This window comes from Pleurodeles waltl, chromosome 6 (genome assembly GCF_031143425.1).
Source record: "Pleurodeles waltl isolate 20211129_DDA chromosome 6, aPleWal1.hap1.20221129, whole genome shotgun sequence".
Lineage (NCBI taxonomy): Eukaryota > Metazoa > Chordata > Amphibia > Caudata > Salamandridae > Pleurodeles > Pleurodeles waltl.
This window is the reverse complement of record NC_090445.1, coordinates 11,381,359-11,406,380: the sequence shown is the minus strand read 5'-3', so window position 1 is coordinate 11,406,380 and position 25,022 is coordinate 11,381,359. Positions and strand designations below refer to the sequence as shown.

The 25,022-nt window shown below is 48.9% G+C and overlaps 1 protein-coding gene across 1 annotated transcript in view; it reads right to left on the bottom strand.

Moving 5' to 3' along the window:
* Positions 1–1,208: 1,208 nt before the first annotated feature.
* Positions 1,209–25,022, bottom strand: part of PKN3 (protein kinase N3) — a 167,814-nt gene continuing 144,000 nt past the window's right edge. The window contains exons 21-22 of the mRNA XM_069237013.1: positions 10,182–10,262; positions 1,209–2,303 (exon numbers count right to left, since the gene is read on the bottom strand). Of these exons, the coding sequence (XP_069093114.1) occupies positions 2,091–2,303; positions 10,182–10,262 (294 nt within the window). The 3' untranslated portion in view covers positions 1,209–2,090. The remainder of the gene's footprint in view (positions 2,304–10,181; positions 10,263–25,022) is intronic.

The following is a 25,022-nucleotide window of genomic DNA, read 5'->3' as shown; positions in this document are numbered from 1 at the left end:
CCCACCTGGAGGCTTCCTACACCTATACATGGACTACTGGACCCCTTGCAGCAATCAAGGCTTGCTCGTTGTCCAACCCAGACCCTAACAGCACCAAAGCAGACCTACCATCAAGGGACATCAGGACCCAAAGGGCCATTCAGGAGAATTGCCCCACTGCCCTGTTTCCCCTCTGCATCAGGTCAACACAACCAGAGCCAGTCTCTGACCACTGCAACCGAACGCCTCAAAGCACCACTGCACCCGAGCCCCACAGCCCGAGTCCGAGGGAGTCAATGGTGCCCATGGAGTCCTGAGACCTTCTGGAGCTGAGCCCACTCTTGGGTTTGGTAAGACTGGACTCCCAGTCACTGCCTTCAGCTTCTTTCTGCAGGCCTCGTCTACCACTGGTGCCACCAGTGATAAACTTGACGCTTCAGGACACTTCGGCACTGGGTCGCCACAGCCCAGGGAGAGGTGGACCAAAGCTATCCCCATGTCCCTGGGCATCTAAAAAACTCTGCCCTCCCACCAGCACCCTCTCTCCTGCACCGCAGCAAACCTCTCCCCCCGGGGTTTGCCTGGACTGGCCCTGCAGTCCCTGCTTGCAGCATCTTTGTAACCGGACCGTTCCCCATTGAAGTGAATGGGACACCCGACGCTGTAACACACCTCTGCACCCGCACGCCCTACAGCCTCCCGAGGTGAACTGTTGGTGTGGCCTTGGACCCTGCCCCATTCTCACTAAGTCCTGCAGAACAGTTCCATAAGTCGATGTGAAGTGTCCGAATGCAGTACACATTTCTCACATAGGATAACATTACAGCATCCAAAAATTGTACGGTCAACTTTTGAAAACTGTGGAAAGTCATAAAACGAAAAGTACTCACCTGATTCCGATCTTGGTATCACAGTTTATATAAAAGTAAGTGTTATTTTTATAAACTGGTGTTTGATTTCTTTATTGAATGTCTTGCATGGTGGCTTTGTGTGTGCAATACATGCTTAGCACTGCCATCTAATATGCCGAACTGCTCGTCCACACTGCCACAAAAGAGAGCTTTTGGGGGGTCATTTATGCCTCGGTGATTCCTCTGGACTCTGTCTGGACTCCTTCCACAGTGTACCTCATTTTAGTCCACTATATAAAGAGGCAGCTTCCTACAATGAGCATCTACAAACATCGCCTGTCTCACACGGTTTAAGAAATGATGGGCAGTGATCATGAGTGGTTTTGAAAGTCAGTGCGTTTATTGTTTACAAAGAGATTTATTTACAAATGGACGACAAATCACATATAAAGCATTTAAATATAGTTTAACAATGACAGACAAAGTAGACTTAAAACAGACATTACAAAACCCTCACCTAAAGCTTTCTAGACCCCTTTCTGGAGCCTACACACGTGTTACATGTCCCTTGAGACTGGTAACATTTGTGTTTGTATGGCTTTCTCTGGAAAAAACACCTGAGGACAGAGTCTTTACTTTAGTTGCAATATAAAGAATACTTCATGTTCCGGATTCGGTGAGAGCCATCAGCGACTGAGGGCAGCGCCTGTACCCTAGATTAATATAAAACATTGTTCATGTTCTGAATTCGGTGAGAGCCATAAGTGTATGAACCCCACAGATGTATCAGAGCAGTGAGTGTCTCAACCAGAGACACATTAAGTGCTAGGAAAGGGGCTGTGGAATGTACAGCAAGGAGCCGGTGAAAACGCCACTCTCCAGAATCTGGGACTAAACTTCTCCTGGGCAGATGCCTTAAAGACATGACTGGTGTCCTATGAGCTCCCAAGTAATGACCGCCAATAGTAGATACGTTTTAGCTAGGAGCACTGTCTCGCCTCTTCCTCAATGATCTTCTGAGGCTTGACTAAGCTGGTCTCCTAAACCACTTGGTCACCAACCAATGCCCTGGCACCAGAGCAGATGGAAAAAGACGTGTGGTTCTGGCATTCTGAAGTTACCCCTGTAAACTATGCTATTTCCAACAGCAGCAAGAGCGGACATTCAAAATGGGTGTGAAGTTGGGCATTTCATACCAAGTACCTGGCACCGAATGCCAATGCACATCAAACTCCTGGTTGAACAAACAGCCTTCCCCACTCATAATAAACACAGCTGATCAGACACAAAGTCAAAGTCCTTGAACAGGTTCTGCTCCTCCGAGGTGAGGGGGCACAGATCGTTGGGAGGCGTGAGGATCGGCTTCTGCGCAGTGAACTCTTCATCGAAGTGACTGATGTCTGTGGCATGCTTCAGATGTGGCACAAGTGGAGGCTTCACTCTTCGGGCAAGCAAGGCGAGCCAGTCAATCTCCTACTCCAGGTGAAGAGCGGCACGCACCACATGGAAGAAAAAGCAGAAGTTACTCAAAGCAACCTGAACGCTCCTAGCCTACTATACACAGGTACGTTGAAAGAACCAGGCACTGCTCCATAGCTCTGCTAAGAGGACCAGGTCAGGGGACAAGGCGTGCGTTCCTCTCCTACGTCTGGCACCACAGGTGAGGAACACGGACCTGAGGCACGAAGCGGCTCCTGCGAGGAGGGACCTCACACTAGCATGAGCAGGGTGGGAAGCCATCTGTAACAGACAGCCAGGTTTGTGTGGAGAGGCACAGGGAAGGATATCTGCTTGGAGTAACAGATCCTAGGTATTCAGTGAGCAGTTCAGTGTAATGATAGCCATCACGCTCAGGGACCAAGTGATAAGGAAGGAGGTAGGAACCCTCACGTCGCCAGGGGACTGCACAAACGATGCGCAATGACTGGAAATGAAGTCTCCATCAGTGATAGAAAGTCATATCTGAGTAGAGATCCTCCCAAAGAGGAAGTATCTAGGAGAAAGCCAGAGAACGGGCTGGGCCTTCTGGGGTGGGTGACTGGAGGGGTGGTGAAAAGCAGGGGTGCCATGTTCATTGTCTGGTGATGATCTTACAATAAGCATTTGCAGTGATAGCGTCGATTGCCTTATCATATGAGTGGGGTGCACGCTATGATAGGGCAACGATTACATCCAGTGGCCATCGGATCGAGGGTGGTTAGGAGGCCCGGGACTCAGGCGCTGGGGGAAGAAACCAGGCTGGATTTGGGCACTAAATGATCCCTCTCTGCAGCAGCAACTTCTTGGTGTGGCAGCAACAGTACTTGGGGTCCAAAACACCAATCTATGCAACCAGCGTTAGGAGTAAATTGTCCTCTTCTAGGGAGCCCAAGGGCACCTGGGATAACCCCCTAGAGAAGCCAAGGATCCCCTTGCATCGATAACCAGCTGATCAGGGTACCCAGTAAGAGGTCAAAGTGCCCAGAGATCCGAGGATGAGCATGTACTCTAGGTGGAAGCATGGTACCCCCTGGATATCTCCAGCGGGACCTGGCTGGGTCCAGGCTATCTTGTTCCTAGGCTGCTCGCTTGTCTTGTACATTCTTTGTTATATTCTTCCGATGTGCCTGAGGAGCTCCACACGACCTACCATCACCTGTGTGGCATTGATGATTCAATATCAAGGTTGTTTGAAGCGGGGAGATTATGTCAAAATACAAAGTTTCTATCACCAACATACCGGATAAGTAACACTAAATCACTGAATGATAAAAGGTGCAATTAGCCACTACACCCCAAAGACTTACCAGGTACATGTATTATTGGGTGTAGTAGATGGGTGCCAGGAGTGAATTTAGGAAGGAACGGCACATTCCATTAACAGTGAGAAGTACACCAGTACAGCATCAAAACATTGCTTGTGCACTCAAGAAGCAGAATGGCACATTTTAAAGAGATGAACCTATGTATATGACATTTCTATAGCGTGAACGCAGTCAACAAGTGACAAAGCATTGAACAGGGTCAAGGACAAGCAGGTAATGTGGTGTCCTTGATTTCCTACGGATATTCTCCACCGTGTAAGAAACAAATGATCTCCACTTGAAGTGTTGACGTTTTAGAAGGCTGTGACCCGTTGACAACAGGGGGCTGAAGCAGATCTGGGCAGGAGCTAAGGGAATACACAGGGCCTTTACCTAGACAGGTTGACTTTCAGGAATGGACTAAACTCTGCATGTGACTTCATTGCAACAGCCGGGTACACACATGGTTGGGTGGGGTCGTGAGCTGCAGTTGTGTGTGTATTTGACCAGCAGCACTGTCTGAGGCCGATGGCAGACACCTCACAAGAAGGTTGGCTCTATTATGGAATGAAATGAGTGAAGTGTATGATTTATGCACTGTGCTTTAATGGTAGTTTGCGTTTATTGTGGCAGAATGTATGATTGCAATGGAAATGTGTATGTTGATTTGTATAGCGCACTTCTTGCTCGTGAGGGTATCCAGGCACTTTGGCAGGTGTGAGGTAATCGAAGAGCCAGGTCTTCAGCTTCTTGCAGAATTCAGGAAGTGAGGGGGGACGCTCTGATGCGTTACAGAAGGTTGTTCCATGTTTTGGGTGTGACATAGGAGAAACAGTGGCCTCTGCTATGCTTTTGCAACCGCGGAGTGTGTGCAAGTAAGACTGAGCGAAGGTGGTCGGTGAAAGTGTGTGCAGCTGTTCAGGTATTTTAGTCCTGTGTTGTGCAAGGCTTTGTATGTGTGCGTAAAAACTTTGAATTGGCTGCGCTTGTGAATAGGGAGCCAGTGAAGCTTTTTGAGTTGGGGTTTGATGTGGGTGCGGTGTGGTAGGTTGAGTATCCGTCGTGCTGCAGACTTCAGGATGATAGTAGGTTTGCTATGAGTACTCTGGGGTCGGGTTCATGTGTGGAGTTGTTGTAGATGTTAGCGATTTTGCTGTGAAAAAAGTTGGACAGATTGTCACAGAGCTGTTGGGAGGTAGTGATGCTGTTGATTGTGGCAGTGGGTGAGGTGAAATCCTTGACGATAGAGAAAATCTTCTTGCAGTTGTTGGAGATTCCTTCATTGCAGTCTACATGTGTTTTGTTTTCTTAGAGTCTCCTATTTGCTGGTGCGAATGTCTGACTGCAGCTTTGTAGGTGGTTCTGTCGGCAGGGTCACAATGGGGTCACGGCTGGCTCTCCATTTTCTTTCTAGTTGTTTTTTTTGTAGTGTTGTTTAGTGTCTCGGACGTTTTCGGTATACAAACTGGCCTGCTTGTGTGATCTACTATTCCTGTTGGGTTTGATGGGTGCAAGTGATCCAGTTGATGGAGCTGTTGATGTCCTTGTCGAGCTCGTCTGTGGGATTAGACTGATTCGTGCTGAAGATGCTGAGCCAGTCTGCTTCTCTGATTTTGTCCCAGCTGTGGCATGGAATTCTCATACTGCTTGTGGTGTTGACTTGAGGTGAGTTGATTTGAAAGTGGATAATGGAGTGGTTAGTTCGTGTGAGCAGTGTGGTGGAGTTAAATTTGTAGCTGGTGGTAAAAATGGGGTCCAGTGTGTGCCTTGCAGTTTGCATTGGTTCTAAGAAACTGTGTGAGTCCGATGTTGCTCAGACTTTTGAGGAGTGCTGTGGAGCAAGGGTCATTTCTGCCTTCTAGGTGGAAGTAGAGATCACCAAGAGGTAGGTAAGCTCTGGCGTCAGTGGTGACCGCGACGACGAAGTTGGTGATGAGGTCGGTGAAGATGCCTCATAGCCTGGGCGGTTGGTATGCAAGGGTTCGATTCAGGATGACATTTTCGGAGAATTGCAACTTGAAGTGCAGGTGTTCCATGATCGGTGTGTCTCCCTCTGTTGAGGTAGGGCATCTGATGGATTATTTAAAGATGATGGAGAGTCCTCCTTCTGGCGTGTGAGTTTGGTCCAGTTGAGGGATCTTGTAGCCTGCTGGGACGGCTGCAGAGATCTTGGTAGCTGATGTGAGGTTGAACCAGGTCTCTGTGATAAGGAGGATGCCTGGTGCATCACTGTTTAACAGGTCCCATATTTCGGTTGCATATTTGCTGAGTGCATATTGAGAAGCATCCACGCAAGTAGGTGTTGGCGAATGGGTTTGGTGTGGAGCATGGTAATGAGTAGGGGTGGTAGAGGCATTGTTGGTGTTTGCCTGGGATGTGTGAGTGGGTGGCAGCAAGAGAACCAGCAGTGGGTGCAGGTGAAGGCTTCTACAGTGGTGTGAAGTGCGGCAGCAGATGGTGGAACGTCGCCTGGTGTTGAGCGACCAAAGGAGGACTGCAAAGTAGCGCTTGGCGGTGAACAGACCAGGGGTTCTGGTCCTGGATGCGGTCCAGGCATACACATGCATGTTGCACCAACTGCGCGGTCGCACCAGTAGGCCCGGGGGGGGGGGGGGGGGTTGAAATGGGAGTGGCAGGTGATGTACAGGGGAAAGTGGGAAATACATTTTGGTGGGGGGGGGGGGGGGTTCCTGCAGGAAGTGCAAACAAGGCCTGGACAGGAAGTTAAGGGGGGTACAGGGGTGGGGCTGCTGGGCCTAGGCGCCTGCTCAACGGGGTTACACAGTGTTTGCCATTAAGTAGGTCTGGGTGGTGGGGTGGGAGAGGATCAGTCGGCGGGTTGGTCTTTGCAGGAATAAAAGGCGACAGGAGCAGGTAAGAAGCCTGGGAGGAGAGAGGCAGGAAATGTGTTGTAGGGGGGAGGGGAGAGGCTGCAGGGTGTGCAGCAGCGTCCTGAGTGGAGAAAGGGCGCACAAGCTGAACAAGAGCAGTGGCTCTGAAAAAAGTAGTGGATGCAAGGTAAAGGCTGAAGAGAGGCTCAGAAGCGAGATGGTAAAATCGGTGAAAAAAAGGCACAAAAGCAAGGCACAAAAAGTGAAGACAAGACGCTCAAAAGCAAGGCATAAAAATAAGTGAAAAGAGCAGAGGCTCAGAGCATAAGAAAGAGATGAGGCAGTCAGTAGCAGAAGAAATGCCAAAAAGCAAGAGCGAAAGGTATGTACCTTGTATCTGTCCAAATAGCGTTACACGAATGAAGAGCACTATTTTTTATTCAGTGCAACAAGCGGGCGGGGCCATACAATCAATCAGTTTTGATAACGCACAACTACTCACCCGTGAGGGTCCCAAGGCGCTGATACAAAGAACACTTATCACAAAGCAAAAGGCTTGTGAGAGGGACGGAATATAGTTGTCCAATCAACAAGAGATCACAGCTTGGTCCATAGTCACAATTCAGGCCTGGGAAAACAACTGGGAGGATCATATGATATTGAGACTCATGTGAACATCTCACCTTTAAAGTGGAGAGTGAAAGGTGATCCCTTGCTTTGTTACTGTGGAAGAACCCACCTGGTACTAAAGCAGGAACATGAGTTTCTAGAACATTTGTCACCAAGGCTATGGTTCCTGAGAAGGGTTTGTTCTCGATCAACGAACTCAAGATGGGATCGCAACAAAACCTTTAATGACAACAAAACCTGAATTAATTGTGTTCTTCTGTGCAGTCTCCACAAGACTAGAGGTTCAGATATTGTACAGTAAATTTAAAAATCACCTCAATTCCAAGTTCATCAGCAGAGTGCAGGGAAGGGGTGGCCTTTGCGCTGGTGTGGGGAAAAAAAGACTTCTGCTGTAGGATGCAAATCCAGTCGCCTTACAAGGAAAATGATATGTCAGTACCAGGCTCAGAAGGTTCAGCTAAAAGTCTGCAGTAATCAAGTAGTTTCTCTGCTGAGGTGTTGATAGTAGAACGGAGAGTAAAGGTGCAGATCAACATCTGCAATCAGTCGAGAAGTGGGGCTTTCTTTGTCAAGGTATGTCCAAACCCCTGCCCAACCCGATCCACACAACAAACATGTTAACATTTGTTTTTTTGTGACAAAGAGGATATTTTGAGCTGGACCAATTAATTGAAAGATAACGTGTGGACATTTCCCATGGATGACAGGTGGCTACTGTAAAAAAAATGCAGCTGGTTCTCATGATGGTTCGGACGCCGGTGGAGCTAATGAACTTCCATCGGGATAGAGGCAATGCGATCATATTTCTTCAGGCCCTGGATGAGACATGCTGCAGCATGTAGGTTACTTCTAAGTGGTGCCAGTGTGGAGCCTCGGAGGCCGTGGAGAAGGGCATTACCACCATCCGGACGTGAGAGTATGACGCTTTGAAAAGCAGTCTTGAACACGCTTTTGGGAGGGAACCGTTTTACTTTCTCTGGAAGAGAGAGTTTGTTCCAGGCTGTTTTTTGTTTTTTGATAATATGTTCCTTGAGAGTAGGGTGAATCCAAAGCTATCACAGAGCCAGGTTTGTACTGTTTCTTGTTTGTTGTTCTTGGCAAATAAAAATTCTACCCTTGTTGGTTAAGTTTCAGGAAGGCACTGGAGTTCCAGGTCTGGAGGATGACCAGACGTTGTTTGAGGTGTTGGATTTCTGAAGCAGAGCACACTTCCGAGTCTGGTGATCCGATCCAACAGAATTGGTGCCAGTTTCCTCGCTTCCCTGAAGTGACTAATTCCCACGCAAGGAGTAATATGCTGATCAGAAGTGGTCGACCCGGGGAAAACGGAGTGGGCTCGGAGAGACACAGGTCAGCTCCTTTGTGTCCGGTCTTGCACCTGGATTCAGCGTGCTCTGTGTATAGAATATGTGAAATGACTACGTTTTTTGCATCTCACATTTCAGTTCGCCAACAATATCCTTACATAGAATATACTTTGCAGCAAGCTCTGTATTTCGGACTCCCTGTGGGAAGTGGAAGCGCTCTAGCTTCCTAGAACTGAAACAAATTGTTAATTCTATTATTATAAATATAAGGGAATACTTGAACAAAATCACTTGTTTCTATAACTATCTTCAGAGTTTTGAAAATTTAAATATTTCCTCTAAATTAATCTTAATGTAAGAAGTTTATCAGCTGTAAGACAAAGAATATATATTAGTATTGAACCTTCTGGCCCTAGACCTCTGAATACAAATACTTCTCTGAATATTAAAGTCGTTGACATATCTAGGCGCTTCGTTTGTGTACGGATTTTGGCAACAGAACTTAGCCACAGTCGCTAAGGGCCTTATTTAGAGTCTGGCAGATGAAACAGTCTGTCAAAAAGTGACAGATAGTCCGTCTGAGGATTCCAGGTAACACAGACGATAATACACTTAAAATATTGGTGGGGGGGGGGGGTTGGTATGAGACTTGCTGCATCTTGTAGAATGCCCACAAACACTACCAGTGTGGAGTCTGGGAGACCATCGAGCGTGGCATCACCACCATCCAGAGGCCGGAGTACGAGGGTTTGAACAGCAGTTCGAAAGTTGCTTTCTGGAAGAAATACTTTTAGTTCTGATTTGCATATGGCTGGGTCTGAACTGGGGTGGCATGGTGAGCAAAAGAACGATGGATTAAACCCAGATCTGTGACTGGGGGTGAATGTTTGCATTGTCAGCACTCCGTCCATCATCCTTTTGTGTTACTAATGTTGCCCTAAGTGGGAAGGGTATGCCCAGGCGTGGGTCCCTTGCTCACTGTGGAACTGGAATCAAGCTACCCTGGCTGAAGAAGGGTGATACCCTGAAACCAGTCCCAGGATGCTTGTTTCCGGTCCCGTGAGGACCTGGCCTGGCAGTTCGGGCTGGACTGTTCCCATGAGGAACAGGGTCAAGACTGATTTGCATATGGCTGGGTCTGAACTGGGGTGGCATGGTGAGCAAAAGAACGATAGATTAAAACCAGATCTGTGACTGGGGGTGAGTGTTTGCATTGTCAGCACTCCGTCCGTGTTCCTGGGAGGTGAAGTTGGTGTCCAGAGTGAATCCAAGTGACTTGGCATCCAGAGAACATTTAGGGTTTGAAGCCGCCAAGGTCCATGCCGTTGAGCCATGATTGTACTGTATCTTGTGTGTTGTTCTTAACTACTATTTTATTGTTGAACGTACATGCGTTGGGATTTACTTAGTGCCCACCTGGCTGGGGGTTCCTGGAGAGCTATGCTTAAAGGAGGGGCTCGGGGTGCAATGATTCTAAATCATGTATGTTTGTAAGAAACAGGATGAGGGATTTCCTACCACCAGGCCAGTGACCAGGGGACTAGGAGGTTCCCAATGCTCGGTGAACACTGAACCCCTATCACACTTGGGGTGCTTCAGATTTCAATATAATCAGCCTCGGATAACAGAGGACACCCACTTTCCTTGCTCCTGAAGTGGCTGCCAATATTCACCTGGGACAACTCCTCACCTGTGCTCTAACCTTGGAGTGCATGTGAGCAGCTGGTTTTACATCTGACTCCAGGTCAGTCTGGGATGAGGACCGTGCAGCTAAGAAGAGCAGAAAGTTGCATTTCCTACCTTAAAGAAGGCGTGTCCTTTGATCTCCTCGGCATCTCCTTCCCCAGCCCCAAGCCTCCGCTTTGGGTCCTTCTGCAGGAGCTGGAAGACAGCAGAGAGGTAGAGGCCATAAGATGGGCCTTGTCGAAAGGCGAAGGCAAAACAGGTAAAACAGAAAAAGGACAACAGCAGAACAAGGAAGAGGGGCAACAATAATCCCTCAGGACTGATATATAAAAAGCAATGGCAAAATTACAGGCAGATTTAAGGACCTTATGGGAGAACCTCATGCAAGAAGCCAGAATGGTCTCACATTCCACACTATCCGCATGGAAAACAAATCACTGAAATTTATAGGAGAGCCCCCACATCACACCAGACCACTCTGCAGGTGCAAAGCACAGTAGTAACCCTAAAGGGACCCAAAACAAGTGACTGATTTAAAGCAGTCACACCAAGCCATGTAAAACTAAATGAGGACTCAAAAGAGTTAAGAGCCTCCTGAAAGGCCATTCATGAAAACTTTCCAGATGAGAAAGATTTGTACACAGTCAGACCTCCCAACGAACTGTGAAAATAACCAAATACTGCACTTTTACAGTCCAGAAACAAATTGTTGAAATACCCAGGTGCAAACAATTGTGAATAAACTCCCATAAATACACACTACACAGAATACGCAATAGACAGAACACTTTTGCATTTCACAGGAACTTTTGTCCCTGTGGGGAGCTCCATCCATGCCACCCGAATTCAAAAACCTCATCAGAAAAAATCCAAACCAATGTATATTTCATAATAGCACCTCTTTATGGCTTGGACCACACTAGGGCATCCAAACAGTCTTTTATAAGCTATAATTAAACACAACCTTACCAAACACCTCACACACTGGCAATTAAACATGAAAATTTTTAAAATAATGGAAAATCAAAAGGTCAGAGCTCTTAGTTTCTATTCTTGCAACACAAGTCAGAACCAAACCAATACAATTCCTCATTTTCTGAAAAGAGGAGACTGCAGCTTGTGTGTGTCTTCAACAGAACAGATATTTGATTTGCTTTGAAGAAATCTCAATAAAGACACATAAGCTGGAGCCCCAAGAAAAAATGGCCTCATAAGGCTGATGGCAGTGAGGAAAAAGCAGAGAGGAAGGGGTGGGGCAGTATGTAGTGTGTGAGTATGTGTCTGTGGTCCGAGGCACTGTGTAAAGCGTGAGTATGTGTCTGTGGTGTGGGCTAGTGTGTGAATATGTGTCTGTGGTGTGAGGCACCGTGTAAAGTGTGAATATGTGTCTGTGGTGTGAGGCACTGTGTAAAGTGTGAGTATGCGTCTGTGGTGTGGGCCTGTGTGTAGTGTGTGCGAGTATGCGTCTGTGGTGTGGGCCTGTGTGTAGTGTGTGCGAGTATGCGTCGGTGGTGTGGGCCAGTGTGTAGTGTGTGTGAGTATGCGTCTGTGGTGTGGGCTAGTGTGTGAATATGTGTCTGTGGTGTGAGGCACTGTGTAAAGTGTGAGTATGCGTCTGTGGTGTGGGCCTGTGTGTAGTGTGTGAATATGTGTCTGTGGTGTGAGGCACTGTGTAAAGTGTGAGTATGCGTCTGTGGTGTGGGCCTGTGTTTAGTGTGTGAATATGTGTCTGTGGTGTGAGGCACTGTGTAAAGTGTGAGTATGCGTCTGTGGTGTGGGCCTGTGTGTAGTGTGTGCGAGTATGCGTCTGTGGTGTGGGCCTGTGTGTAGTGTGTGAATATGTGTCTGTGGTGTGAGGCACTGTGTAAAGTGTGAGTATGCGTCTGTGGTGTGGGCCTGTGTGTAGTGTGTGCGAGTATGCGTCGGTGGTGTGGGCCTGTGTGTAGTGTGTGAATATGTGTCTGTGGTCCGAGGCACCGTGTAAAGTGTGAGTATGCGTCTGTGGTGTGGGCCTGTGTGTAGTGTGTGCGAGTATGCGTCTGTGGTGTGGGCCTGTGTGTAGTGTGTGAATATGTGTCTGTGGTGTGAGGCACTGTGTAAAGTGTGAGTATGCGTCTGTGGTGTGGGCCTGTGTGTAGTGTGTGAGTATGTGTCTGTGGTGTGAGGCACTGTGTAAAGTGTGAGTATGCGTCTGTGGTGTGGGCCTGTGTGTAGTGTGTGCGAGTATGCGTCGGTGGTGTGGGCCAGTGTGTAGTGTGCCAGTATGTGTCTCTGTTGTGAGGCACTGTGTAAAGTGTGTGTGTCTGTGGTGTGCGCACCACACCTCAAACTCTCACTCCATTAAAAGCACCCAACAATAGTCAACTCAGTACTTCTCGGACATCCTCAATCAACATGACTGACATCTAGCTCCCCAAAGACTGGGCTGTCCTCATCTCTCGTCCCATCCTTCAGCCATCATCCCGCCTCAGCTACAGCATCCTCCACGAGAGACAAACCCCAGAATTCCCACCATTCAAACATCTGTTTACGGATTTTGATACCTCATGGAGTGCTTCAGTGTTACTTCACAGCAATGTCAGGTCTCCTGCCCGAGAGGTGGACGATGAAGAGATTTGGTAGAGTACTGGAGAATTCTCCAACTTACATGGACCGGTTCCTTGGAAAACACAGGCTGAGGGGGGTGCGGAAGAGGTTGCGATCAGTCTTATTGGCTAGCGGCTGATTTCGAATCCTCCAGCCTCCATTGTGGAAACTGTACTGGAGTCCACATCTAACAGATCCCCCCACACAAGGGATCCCAGAGCCCTGTACAAGGGATTACATATTTTTTGGAAAAAGACATTTAATTGAAAATACATTTTGTAAACCTATCTGGCGGCTATGTTGACTGAATTTCACTTAATCCTGTTACTGGAAAAATAGCAAATCTGACCTTAAAAAGTAAGTTGCCCAAACATAGATGGCTCTGGTTAGCTTTTCTGAACAAAGGGAAAAAATAAAAGGAAAGAAATGAAGAAAACAGTCTGATAGGTTGCAGTTCGCTGAAGCTAAAATCTGATAGCGCCTTTAAGGCATCCACAGCTCCTGTATGCCATCATGCCTTGCACCAGCAGGTGCTTAAAGTCCTTTTTCTGGCTCTCGTGGAAGGATCATTCTGACTGGACATTCAGCATTGAACCTTTTCACCATCAGCAGGCATCTTTCACTGGCAGGAGTGTCATTTTCTAACTGAAAAACTGTCTTTTAAGGCGCTTCATGACAATATTTCATAACTATAAGTGTTGGAGGAAGAAGGCCACCCAGATGTAGTCCATTTTCTCTCATCACAAATGATTGAAGAATCTGAGATTTCTTAAAACTTGCCCAGAAGAACTTTCAAGGAACAGACTGGAAAGCAGAAAGACCTTAAGGAATCCAAAATGCAGAGGGCAGAGCAAGCAGGTAAGTTGTTGAAATAAAGGATCTTTGTTTTGAGAAGAGCTTTCTTCATTCAGCCTTCATCAACGCTCGCCCTCTACAGAAAACACTCAAAAGAAAGTACCTGTCACCTGAACTGATAAGACTCCTCATTCTATGGCTTGTGCTGTCAGGTAAGAGCAAGGAGAGGGCGAAGAGGAGAACAGAAGGAAAAACCGAAGGGGACAAGGCTAATAATTCTATATAATCACTTACAAAATACGGAAGATCAGATTACAAATTCAGGTATTAGCCACACTGCAGACCTGTAAGTACTAGGCAGCAGGACATGCAAACAACAATGTCCTGGAAAGAAACAGCACTAACTTAAGAACACAAAGTATTCTTGAAAGAGCTAGAAACTCTGTATAAAGTCAGAAGATGATGATGGAGGACAAAAAGGCGTTTAATGCATCTGTGTCTCACAAGTTTAACTACAAGAGCCTTGGGCAGAAAGTAAGCGTGAAGGAGCAGCTACGAGGGCCTTAGCCCGCTTGTCATAAGTGGCACAGGAACCAGCCAAAAGGAAGTTAAACGGGGTGAGGGTGCTGAACTGTGAACCGAGACAATACTGACATAAATGTACAAGTTACTTACCTTCGGTAATGATATATCTGGTAGAGACGAACGAGTTACTTACCTTTGGTAACGACTTTTCTGGTGGATACATTAGCTACCTGTGGATTCCTCACCTAATGAATACTCCCATGGCGCCAGCATTCGACGGAAATCTTCTTCCTAGCTTCTGCACGTCGATGAGGACGTCACTCTAGCCCGCGCGACGCCGTCTGACATCATACAGGCAATAAGAGGTGCTCGCCGACGTCAGTACCAACATTTTTTACGTGCATGAGAATAATAACCCAATGCAATGAAAGAGCAAGGCAACATCCCATAACATTGTAAATCACACAACATTGCAATAAAATGGCTGTAGATTTAATATAACTCTCCTTTTTTCTTTTCAAAATCAAACAAACAAATATATGCAAATCATGTATATACAAAAAGATATATACACATATATATATATATATATATATATATATACATATACACACACAAGTATCTGTAGGAAAGTACCATCTTGCCTGGCATGTTACCCCCATTTTTCACTGTATATATGTTGTTTTAGTTGTATGCGTCACTGGGACCCTGCCAGCCAGGGCCCCAGTGCTCATAAGTGTGACTGAATGTGTTACCTGTGTTATGACTAACTGTCTTCACTGAGGCTCTGCTAATCAGAACCTCAGTGGTTATGCTCTCTCATTTCTTTCAAATTGTCACTAACAGGCTAGTGACCAATTTTACCAATTTACATTGGCTTACTGGAACACCCTTATAATTCCCTAGTATATGGTACTGAGGTACCCAGGGTATTGGGGTTCCAGGAGATCCCTATGGGCTGCAGCATTTCTTTTGCCACCCATAGGGAGCTCTGACAATTCTTACACAGGCCTGCCACTGCAGCCTGAGTGAAATAACGTCCACGTTATTTCACAGCCATTTTACACTGCACTTAAGTAACTTATAAGTCACCTATATGTCTAACCTTTACCTGGTAAAGGTTGGGTGCTAAGTTACTTAGTGTGTGGGCACCCTGGCACTAGCCAAGGTGCCCCCACATTGTTCAGGGCCAATTCCCCGGACTTTGTGAGTGTGGGAACACCATTACACGCGTGCACTACATATAGGTCACTACCTATATGTGGCTTCACAATGGTAACTCCGAATATGGCCATGTAACATATCTATGATCATGGAATTGCCCCCTCTATACCATCCTGGCATAGTTGGCACAATCCCATGATCCCAGTGGTCTGTAGCACAGACCCTGGTACTGCCAAACTGCCTTTCCCGGGGTTTCACTGCAGCTGCTGCTGCTGCCAACCCCTCAGACAGGCTTCTGCCCTCCTGGGGTCCAGCCAGGCCTGGCCCAGGATGGCAGAACAAAGGACTTCCTCTGAGAGAGGGTGTTACACCCTCTCCCTTTGGAAAATGGTGTGAAGGCAGGGGAGGAGTAGCCTCCCCCAGCCTCTGGAAATGCTTTCATGGGCACACATGGTGCCCATTTCTGCATAAGCCAGTCTACACCGGTTCAGGGACCCCTTAGCCCTGCTCTGGCGTGAAACTGGACAAAGGAAAGGGGAGTGACCACTCCCCTGACCTGTACCTCCCCTGGGAGGTGCCCAGAGCTCCTCCAGTGTGCTCCAGACCTCTGCCATCTTGGAAACAGAGGTGCTGCTGGCACACTGGACTGCTCTGAGTGGCCAGTGCCATCAGGTGACGTCAGAGACTCCTCCTGATAGGCTCCTTCAGGTGTTGCTAGCCTATCCTCTCTCCTAGGTAGCCAAACCCTCTTTTCTGGCTATTTAGGGTCTCTGTCTCTTGGGATTCCTTAGATAACGGATGCAAGAGCTCATCCGAGTTCCTCTGCATCTCTCTCTTCACCTTCTGCCAAGGAATCGACTGCTGACCGCGCTGGAAGCCTGCAAAACTGCAACAAAGTAGCAAAGACGACTACTGCAACTCTGTAACGCTGATCCTGCCGCCTTCTCGACTGTTTTCCTGGTGGTGCGCGCTGTGGGGGTAGTCTACCTCCTCTCTGCACTAGAAGCTCCAAAGAAATCTCCTGTGGGTCGACGGAATCATCCCCCTGCAACCGCAGGCACGAAAGAACTGCATCACCGGTACCCTGGGTCTCCTCTCAGCATGACGAGCGAGGTCCCTTGAATCCAGCAACTCTGTCCAAGTGACTCCCACAGTCCAGTGACTCTTCAGTCCAAGTTTGGTGGAGGTAAGTCCTTGCCTCCCCAGGCCAGACTGCATTGCTGGGAACCGCTACTTTTGCAGCTACTCCGGCCTCCGTGCACTTCCGGCGGAAATCCTTTGTGCACAGTCCAGCCTGGGTCCACGGCACTCTAACCTGCATTGCACGACTTTCTAAGTTGTCCTCCGGCGACGTGGGACTCCTTTGTGCGACTTCGGGTGAGCACCGTTTCACGCATCCTCGTAGTGCCTGTTTCTGGCACTTCTGCGGGTGCTGCCTGCTTCTGAGAGGGCTCCTTGTCTTGCTCGACGCCCCCTCTGTCCCCAGACGCAATTGGTGACATCCTGGTCCCTCCTGGGCCACAGCAGCATCCAAAAACCCTAACCGCACGATTTGCAGCTAGCAAGGCTTGTTGGCGGTCTTTCTTCAGGAAAACACTTCTGCACGACTCTCCACGGCGTGGGGGATCCGTCCTCCAAAGGGGAAGTTCCTAGCCCTTGTCGTTCCTGCAGAATCTCCAGCTTCTACTGTCCAGTAGCAGCTTCTTTGCACCCACAGCTGGCATTTCCTGGGCATCTGCCCACCTCCGACTTGCTTGTGACTTTTGGACTTGGTCCCCTTGTTCCACAGGTACCCTCGACTGGAAAACCATCATTCTTGCATTGCTGATTTGTGTCTTTCCTGCAGAATTCCCCTATCACGACTTCTATGTCCTTTGGGGAACTTTAGTGCACTTTGCACTCACTTTTCAGGGTCTTGGGGTGGGCTATTTTTCTAACCCTTACTATTTTCTAATAGTCCCAGCGACCCTCTACAAGGTCACATAGGTTTGGGGTCCATTCGTGGTTCGCATTCCACTTTTGGAGTATATGGTTTGTGTTGCCCCTATCCCTATGTGTCTCCATTGCATCCTATTGTAACTATACATTGTTTGCACTGTTTTCTAATACTATTACTGCATATTTTGGTATTGTGTACATATATCTTGTGTATATTTGCTATCCTCATACTGAGGGTACTCACTGAGATACTTTGGCATATTGTCATAAAAATAAAGTACCTTTATTTTTAGTATATCTGTATATTGTGCATATGACACTAGCGGTACTGTAGGAGCTTCACTCGTCTCCTAGTTCAGCCTAAGCTGCTCTGCTAAGCTACCATTTTCTATCAGCCTATGCTGCTAGACACCCTATACACTAATAAGGGATAACTGGGCCTGGTGCAAGGTGCAAGTACCCCTTGGTACTCACTACAAGCCAGTCCAGCCTCCTACAGTATCCATATATACAAAATCTATTGCAGCCTTGAAGACCAAGAGGAGCGCACTCAAGGATTACTTGGTAAGACCAGAAAGGCAACGGGGAGGCGGTTGGGACCGTGAGGAATCCATAGGTAGCTAATGTATCCACCAGAAAAGTCGTTACCGAAGGTAAGTAACTCGTTCTTCTGATGGATATTCATTAGGTGAGGAATCCACAGGTAGTTGTAGAGTCCCAAAGCAGTACCACGCCCAGTGGTGAGTGCCGAAATGGTCAAACCAAGAAATGCTGCAGCACTGACCGTGCAAAATGGCCGTCCCTTCTGACCTCAGAGTCCAAACAGTAATGTTTCGCAAAAGTGTGAAGGGACGACCAAGTTGCGGCCTTGCAGATGTCGACCACAGGAACACCCCTAGCCAAGGCCGAAGTGGCCGACTTAGCTCTGGTGGAATGAGCTCTAATACCATCAGGAGGATCCTTCTTTGCCAAAGAGTAACAGATTTTAATGCAAAGAACAACCCACCTGGAGAGTGTTCTCTTGTGGACTGCCCTTCCTCTCCTCTTTCCCACGTATCCGATGAACAGCTGATCCTCCAGCCTGAAATCCTTCGTTCTATCAATGTAGGAGCTTAACGCCCTCTTTGGGTCCAAGCGATGTAGTCTCTCTTCCTCCTTAGAAGGATGAGGCGGAGGATAGAACGTGGACAAAGTGATTGTCTGGGCCAATTGAAAGGGTGAAACAACCTTCGGAAGGAAAGCAGCCTTGGTCCTCAACACCACCTTATCCCCATAAAAAGTTGTATAAGGGGGTTTTACCGATAAGGCCTGCAACTCACTCACTCTCCTTGCAGATGTTATGGCCACCAGGAAGACTATCTTAATAACTAAGTACCTTAAGGGGCAAGAATGCATAGGCTCAAAAGGGGACCCCATAAGGAAAGTCAGGACCAAGGACAAATCCCATTGAGGCATAACGAATGGTTTTGGAGGATATTTATTTAGAAGACCTTTCAAGAATCTGAGAACAATAGGGCATTTAAATAACGATGGTTGGTCTGGAAGACAAATGAAGGCTGTCAAAGCCGACAAATAACCCTTAATAGTAGCCACTGCACAACCTTTCTGCGCTAGAGGCAGAGCAAAAGACAAAACGTCCGACAGATGAGCATGTAAGGGATCAATCTGTCTCTCTCCACACCACATAACAAATTTAGACCACCTATTAGTGTAGATAGATTTAGTGGAGTGTCGCCTGGCCGCTAATATAACATCCACTACATCAGGCGGGAGAGAGAAGGAACTCAGGTTGCCCCGTTCAATCTCCAGGCATGTAGGTGTAGACTCTGGAGGTTGGGGTGTAAAACCTGCCCCTGCGACTGCGAGAGGAGGTCTGCCCTGAGAGGGAGAAGGAGCTGAGGGCACAGCGAGAGTTGGAGAAGGTCGGAGTACCACACCCTCCTTGGCCAATCCGGAGCTATTAAGATGACTTGGGCCCGGTCTTGGTGAATCTTCCTCAACACTCGAGGAATCAAGGGTATGGGGGGAAACGCGTAAAGCAACTGGTCGCACCAGGTTATCAGAAACGCGTCCCCCAATGCTCCCTGCACCGGATACTGGAGGCTGCAGAATAACGGACAATGCGCGTTCTCCAGAGTGGCAAACAGATCTATCAGAGGAAACCCCCACATCTGGAAGATTAAACAGACTTGATCTGGATGGAGACGCCACTCGTGGTCGGACGAGAATTGGCGACTGAGACTGTCCGCACGTACATTCAAGACCCCGGCCAGATGATTTGCTACCAAGCAAATCTGATGGTCCTTTGCCCAGGACCATAGTCGAAGAGCTTCTCTGCAGAGAAGGTACGACCCTACTCCTCCCTGTTTGTTTATGTACCATATCGTGGTAGTATTGTCCGTCAGGACCTGTACCGACTGACCACAAAGGGAAGGGAGGAAGGCCTTGAGAGCCAGACGTACAGCCCATAACTCTAACAGATTGATATGAAACATCTGTTCCTCTGGAGACCAAAGTCCTTTGATCTCCAGATCCCCCAGATGAGCTCCCCACCCTAGAGTGGAAGCATCCGCTATGACCGTGGCCACTGGTGGCGACTGCGCGAACGGCTTTCCTTGTGAAAGATTGTTGCTCGCAATCCACCACTTCAAGTCCACAGCAGCATCTCTGGAGATCTTGACCACACCTTCTAGCTCTCCCTTGTGTTGAGACCACTGCCTTCGGAGGCACCACTGAAGAGCCCTCATGTGCCAGCGAGCATGCGTGACCAACAGTATGCAGGAGGCAAACAGACCGAGCAGACGAAAGACCTTGAGGACTGGAACTACCGCTCCATTTCGAAACATTGGAACCAATTCCTGAATATCTTGAATCCGCTGAGGCGAAGGAAAGGCTCGATTCAATGTTGTATCCAGTACTGCCCCTATGAACAGGAGGCGCTGAGAGGGCTCCAGGTGAGATTTGGGCACGTTCACCGAAAAGCCCAGGTCGAACAACAACTGAGTTGTTGACTGCAGATGATGCGACACAAGCTCCGGAGACTTGGCTTTGATCAACCAGTCGTCCAAGTAAGGGAATACTGCTATCCCCTTCCTTCTGAGCTCTGCCGCAACCACCGACATCACCTTCGTGAAAACTCGAGGTGCTGAAGTAAGACCAAATGGGAGGACCGCAAACTGATAGTGCTGCGAACCCTACCACAAACCGGAGATACTTCCTGTGCGACTTGAGTATCGGGATATGAAAATAAGCGTCCTGCAAGTCGACAGACACCATCCAATCTTCTTTGTTCAACGCCAAAAGCACCTGTGCTAGGGTCAGCATCTTGAACTTTTCCTGTTTGAGGAACCAATTCAAGATCCTCAGATCCAGGATCGGTCTCAACCGACCATCCTTCTTGGGAATCAGGAAGTACCTTGAGTAACAACCTCGACCCCTTTCCTGCTCCGGGACCAACTCCACCGCGCCCTTTGAAAGGAGGACTTGAACCTCCTGTTCTAGCAACAGGAGATGTTCTTCTGAACAATAAGATGGGTGGGGCGGGCGACATGGGGGGCGGAAACTCCCGAAAGGGAAGGGTGTATCCTTTTCCCACAATACTGATAACCCAAGTGTCCGTTGTAATAGTCTCCCACTTGTGGAGAAAATGCCGTAACCTTCCCCCTACAGGAGAGGAGTGAGTGGGAAATGGTGGAAGCCTAAGGCTGCTTTCCCTGCTGCACCCCTCCAGAGGACGAGGAAGAGGCAGAGTGCTGTTGAGAGGCTCCTCTGGTGCGGGCCCTACCTCTCCCTCTAAATGATCTATAGGGGTGGGAAGAGGCGGGTTGCTGGAATCTCCCCCGAAAGGAAGAGAAGGAAGAGCCACGCCCAAATCCACGAAACCTCCTGAAAAACCTGGAAGAGGCAGAGGAAGAAGGAGCTTGCAGCCCTAACGATTTGGCTGTGGCCCTGCTCTCTTTAAATCGCTCCAAGGCCGAATCTGCCTTGGCTCCAAACAGTTTGTCCCCATCAAACGGGAGGTCCAATAGGGTCGACTGCACGTCCGCAGAAAACCCTGAATTACGGAGCCAGGCCTGTCTCCTTGCCACCACAGCCGTGCCCATCGCCCTAGCCACCGAGTCGGTCGTATCCAGCCCAGACTGGATAATCTGGGTTGCGGCAGCCTGGGCGTCCGAGACAACATCCAAGAGTCCCTGGGGAAGCTCCGTAAATGAAGATGAAATATCATCCATAAGAGCATGGATGTATCTCCCCAGAATGCAAGTTGCGTTGGTGGCTTTCAACGCCAAACTGCAAGATGAAATTATTTTCTTGGATTGTGCATCCAGCTTTTTGGAGTCCCTGTCTTCAGGTGCTCTCCGGCGTAGGGCGTCTAGAAAGAAAGCCAGGGTCAGATGGTGCAGCTCGATATCTCCTGGCCACAGCCCTATGAACCGCCGAGGAAGATACTGGCTTCTTCCACACCTCTAACACCGGATCAAGCAAAGCCTCATTAAACGGCAAGAGAGGCTCCGCTGCAGCAGAGGCCGGATGCAATACCTCCGTCAAATTCTGCTTCGCCTCTGCCACCGGCAAAGGCAGGTCCAGAAAGTTAGCTGCCTTCCTTATCACAGCGTGAAAGGTAGCAGCCTTCTCCGTATACTCCCCTGGAGATGAAAGGTCCCACTCAGGGGAAGTATCCAGCCCACTGGCCGTATCCAGACCATGCAATCCATCACCAGAATCCTCAGCCTCTCCTTCCACCAGGACTCGTTGGTACTCCTGCTCTTCCAAAAGACGGAGAGCACGCCTCCTCGAATGTAGTCTCTGCTCGATACGCGGAGTCGACATGGCCTCCGCCGAAGTCGAAGATCGGTGCCGATCTCCAGAAGTATCCGACGCCGCGTCCGGCGCCACAGGCAGCTTCGGTGCCGTTGAAGGAGCAGGACGAAGAGATCTTGGAGCCGATGGACCCACTGGAGTCACAGGAGGAAATCCTGACGTCGACGGGATGGAAATCTCCGGGGCCAATCCCTCTGAAGCCACCGGAGCGGCCACCGGCTCCGGCACCGAGCCCACATTTCCAAAAGGGAGAAAGGGCATAAAGGGTGCCGGCTGTAGAGGCGCAGGATCACCCAATGAAAAGGCCAAAGGCCACGAAGGACCAGCCGGAGCACCCCCTGGAGCCATCTGTTGAAAGATGGTAAACATCGCATTCAGGAATGCGGTACTATCGGCTCCAGGGGTGGGAAAAGCCGGATACTGGGGTGCCTGGATCGAAGGCGACCCCGACGCCGGCCTCGACGTCTGCGACGCCGGAGACAACACCAGAGGCTGCATCACCTCAATCACAGACGCCTGTCCAGGTGAAGTCGGTGACGCCGGAGAGGGCAACGGCGTCGATGGATGCGGCGTGACCGTGGGACTGACCTCCCAAGTTCTCCGACGCCGAGCCGAAGGCCACCTCGAACGAGTCTCCTTGCTGGAATGACGCTGTGAATCTCTACGGCGCCGGGAGTCTCGATGACGCCGATGAGACCTTGGCGAAGAAGGCTTTTATGATGTTTTTCCTTTCTCTTCGACTTCGCCATGAATAGTTTAGCCTCACGTTCTTTGAGGGCCTTCGGATTCATGTGCTGACATGAATCGCAAGTCGCGACGTCATGGTCGGAGCTCAAACACCATAGACAGTCGGAGTGAGGATCTGTAACGGACATCTTGCCCCCACACTCTCAACAGGGCTTGAAACCCGACTTCCTCTGAGACATTATTACCGCAGAGAAGAACTACGCAGCAGAAAATACACTGTAACTACGAAAGTAATAGTAGCTCCCTCGAAGATAACCGTTTCGAATGCACGGAAAAAAGGGAACTGACGTCGGCGAGGACCTCTTATTGCCTGTATGACATCAGACGGCGTCGCGCGGGCTAGAGTGACGTCCTCGTCGACGTGCAGAAGCTAGGAAGAAGATTTCCGTCGAATGCTGGCGCCATGGGAGTATTCATTAGGTGAGGAATCCACAGGTAGTTGTATCCATCAGAAATATTCTAGTTGCAGATTCCTTACCTTAGAATTTCCCCAAGGTGTCAGACTGTATCCAGAGATTTTTTCTGCGAGCAATAGTCAGTAGGTGGCGTTGGTTGACTCTGTGGGCGTTGTTGGCATCGTAGTTGCTGTGATGACATTGTGAGTAGTACATAGACGCCGCCTCAGCGCAGTGACGTCAGTTTCTTTTCACAACTTTCCACGCCAAAGCACAGAGCCGCGAAGAACACTGAGATTGGTACACCAGAGCTAAGGCCCTGAAAGGGGAATCCCTGACCCTAGAAATAAGTTCACAAGCGTGGAGGATGGGTGGGCCAGTAAGGAATCTGCAACTAGAATATGACTTCTAGTTGCAGATTCCTTACCTTAGAATAGATACCCAAGCAATGCCATCCTCAGAGGTAGGCTACTAACCAAGTGCGTGCTAACGCAGTGGAAGCAACAGTTGCTCTGGTGGAATGAGCACGCAAGCCCTCACGGGGTTGCTTCTTGGCCAAAGCGTAGCACATCTTGATGCAAAGAAATACCTATCGAGAGATGGTACGTTTTTGCACCACCTTCCCTTTCTTCGCACCCACATATTCAACAAAGAGTTGATTGTCCACCCGGAAATCTTTAGTACGCTCTTTTTGGGTCCAGACGGTGGAGTCTCTCCTCCTCATGAGAAGGATGTGGGTGTGTGTAAAAAGTAGGCAAGGTGATGGACTGGCCTACATGAAAAGTCGTAACGACCTTGGGAAGGAAGAAGCCTTAGTGCGCAACACCACTTTGTCAGGGTGCACAGACAAGTATGGGGGCTTTCAAGAAAGGGCCTGAAGCTTACTCACCCTGCGAGCAGAAGTGATGGCAACAAGAAAAACAGTCCTGAAAGTAAGGAGCCATAATGGACAATTGTGCATCGGCTCGAATGGAATACACATTAAGAAAGTAAGGACAAGATTGAGGTCCCACTGAGGCATGATAAATGGAGTGAGAGGAAACAAATGTGTGAGACCTTTAAGGAATCAATTGACAATAGGAGACTTAAAGAGTGAAGGCGGATCAGGTAACCTAAGAAAGGCCGAAATAGCCGATAAATATCCTTTAAGGGTGCCCAAAGCAGAGCACTGCTGGGCTACAGAAAGAATGAACAAAAGAACCTCAGAAAGTGGAGCAGAGAGGGGGGGTCAACAGATTTGTTGGTACACTATGCCACAAATGTATGACAAAGACAGGCGTATACCGTTTTGGTGGAGGGACGCCTGGCTGCCAAGATAACGTCACAGACTTCAGGTGGAAGGTCAAAAGCAGTAAACTGCCACCGCTCAAGCTCCATGCATGAAGGCGGAGATTAGACAGGTTCGGGTGGAGAACCGTCCCCTGCTGCAGTGACAGAAGAGCCTCCCGAAGAGGCAGTCTGAGTGAAGGATCCGTGGACATGCTCAATAGCTCAGGATACCATACTCTCTGTGCCCAGTCCGGAGCCACCAAGATAACTTGGGCCCGGTCGTTCCTGATCTTCTTGAGTCTCTGGGCAGAAGTGGTATAGGTGGAAAGGAATAAAGGAGGCCAGAGTTCTACTCAAGACAAAAAGCGTCTCCGAGCGAGTGCCACCTTGGAAACTCCAATGCGCAAAACAGCCGACATTGTGCATTCTCTGCAGAGGCGAACAGATCTAACCAAGGCTCTCCCCACTGCTGAAAGAGACCTTGCACCACCTACGATGGAGACGCCATTTGTGTTCGGCTATGCATCGATGGCTGAGTTTGTCTGCTCTGAGAGCCCGCCAGGTGTTGAACCACCAGGGTAATGTCCTGATGTTCCAGCCATGTCCAGAGGCGTAGTTGTTCCTGGCAAAGGGTCCAGGACCCTACTCTGCCCTGTTTGTTGCAGTACCACATAGCGGAACTGTTGCCAATGAACACTTACACTACTTTCCCTTT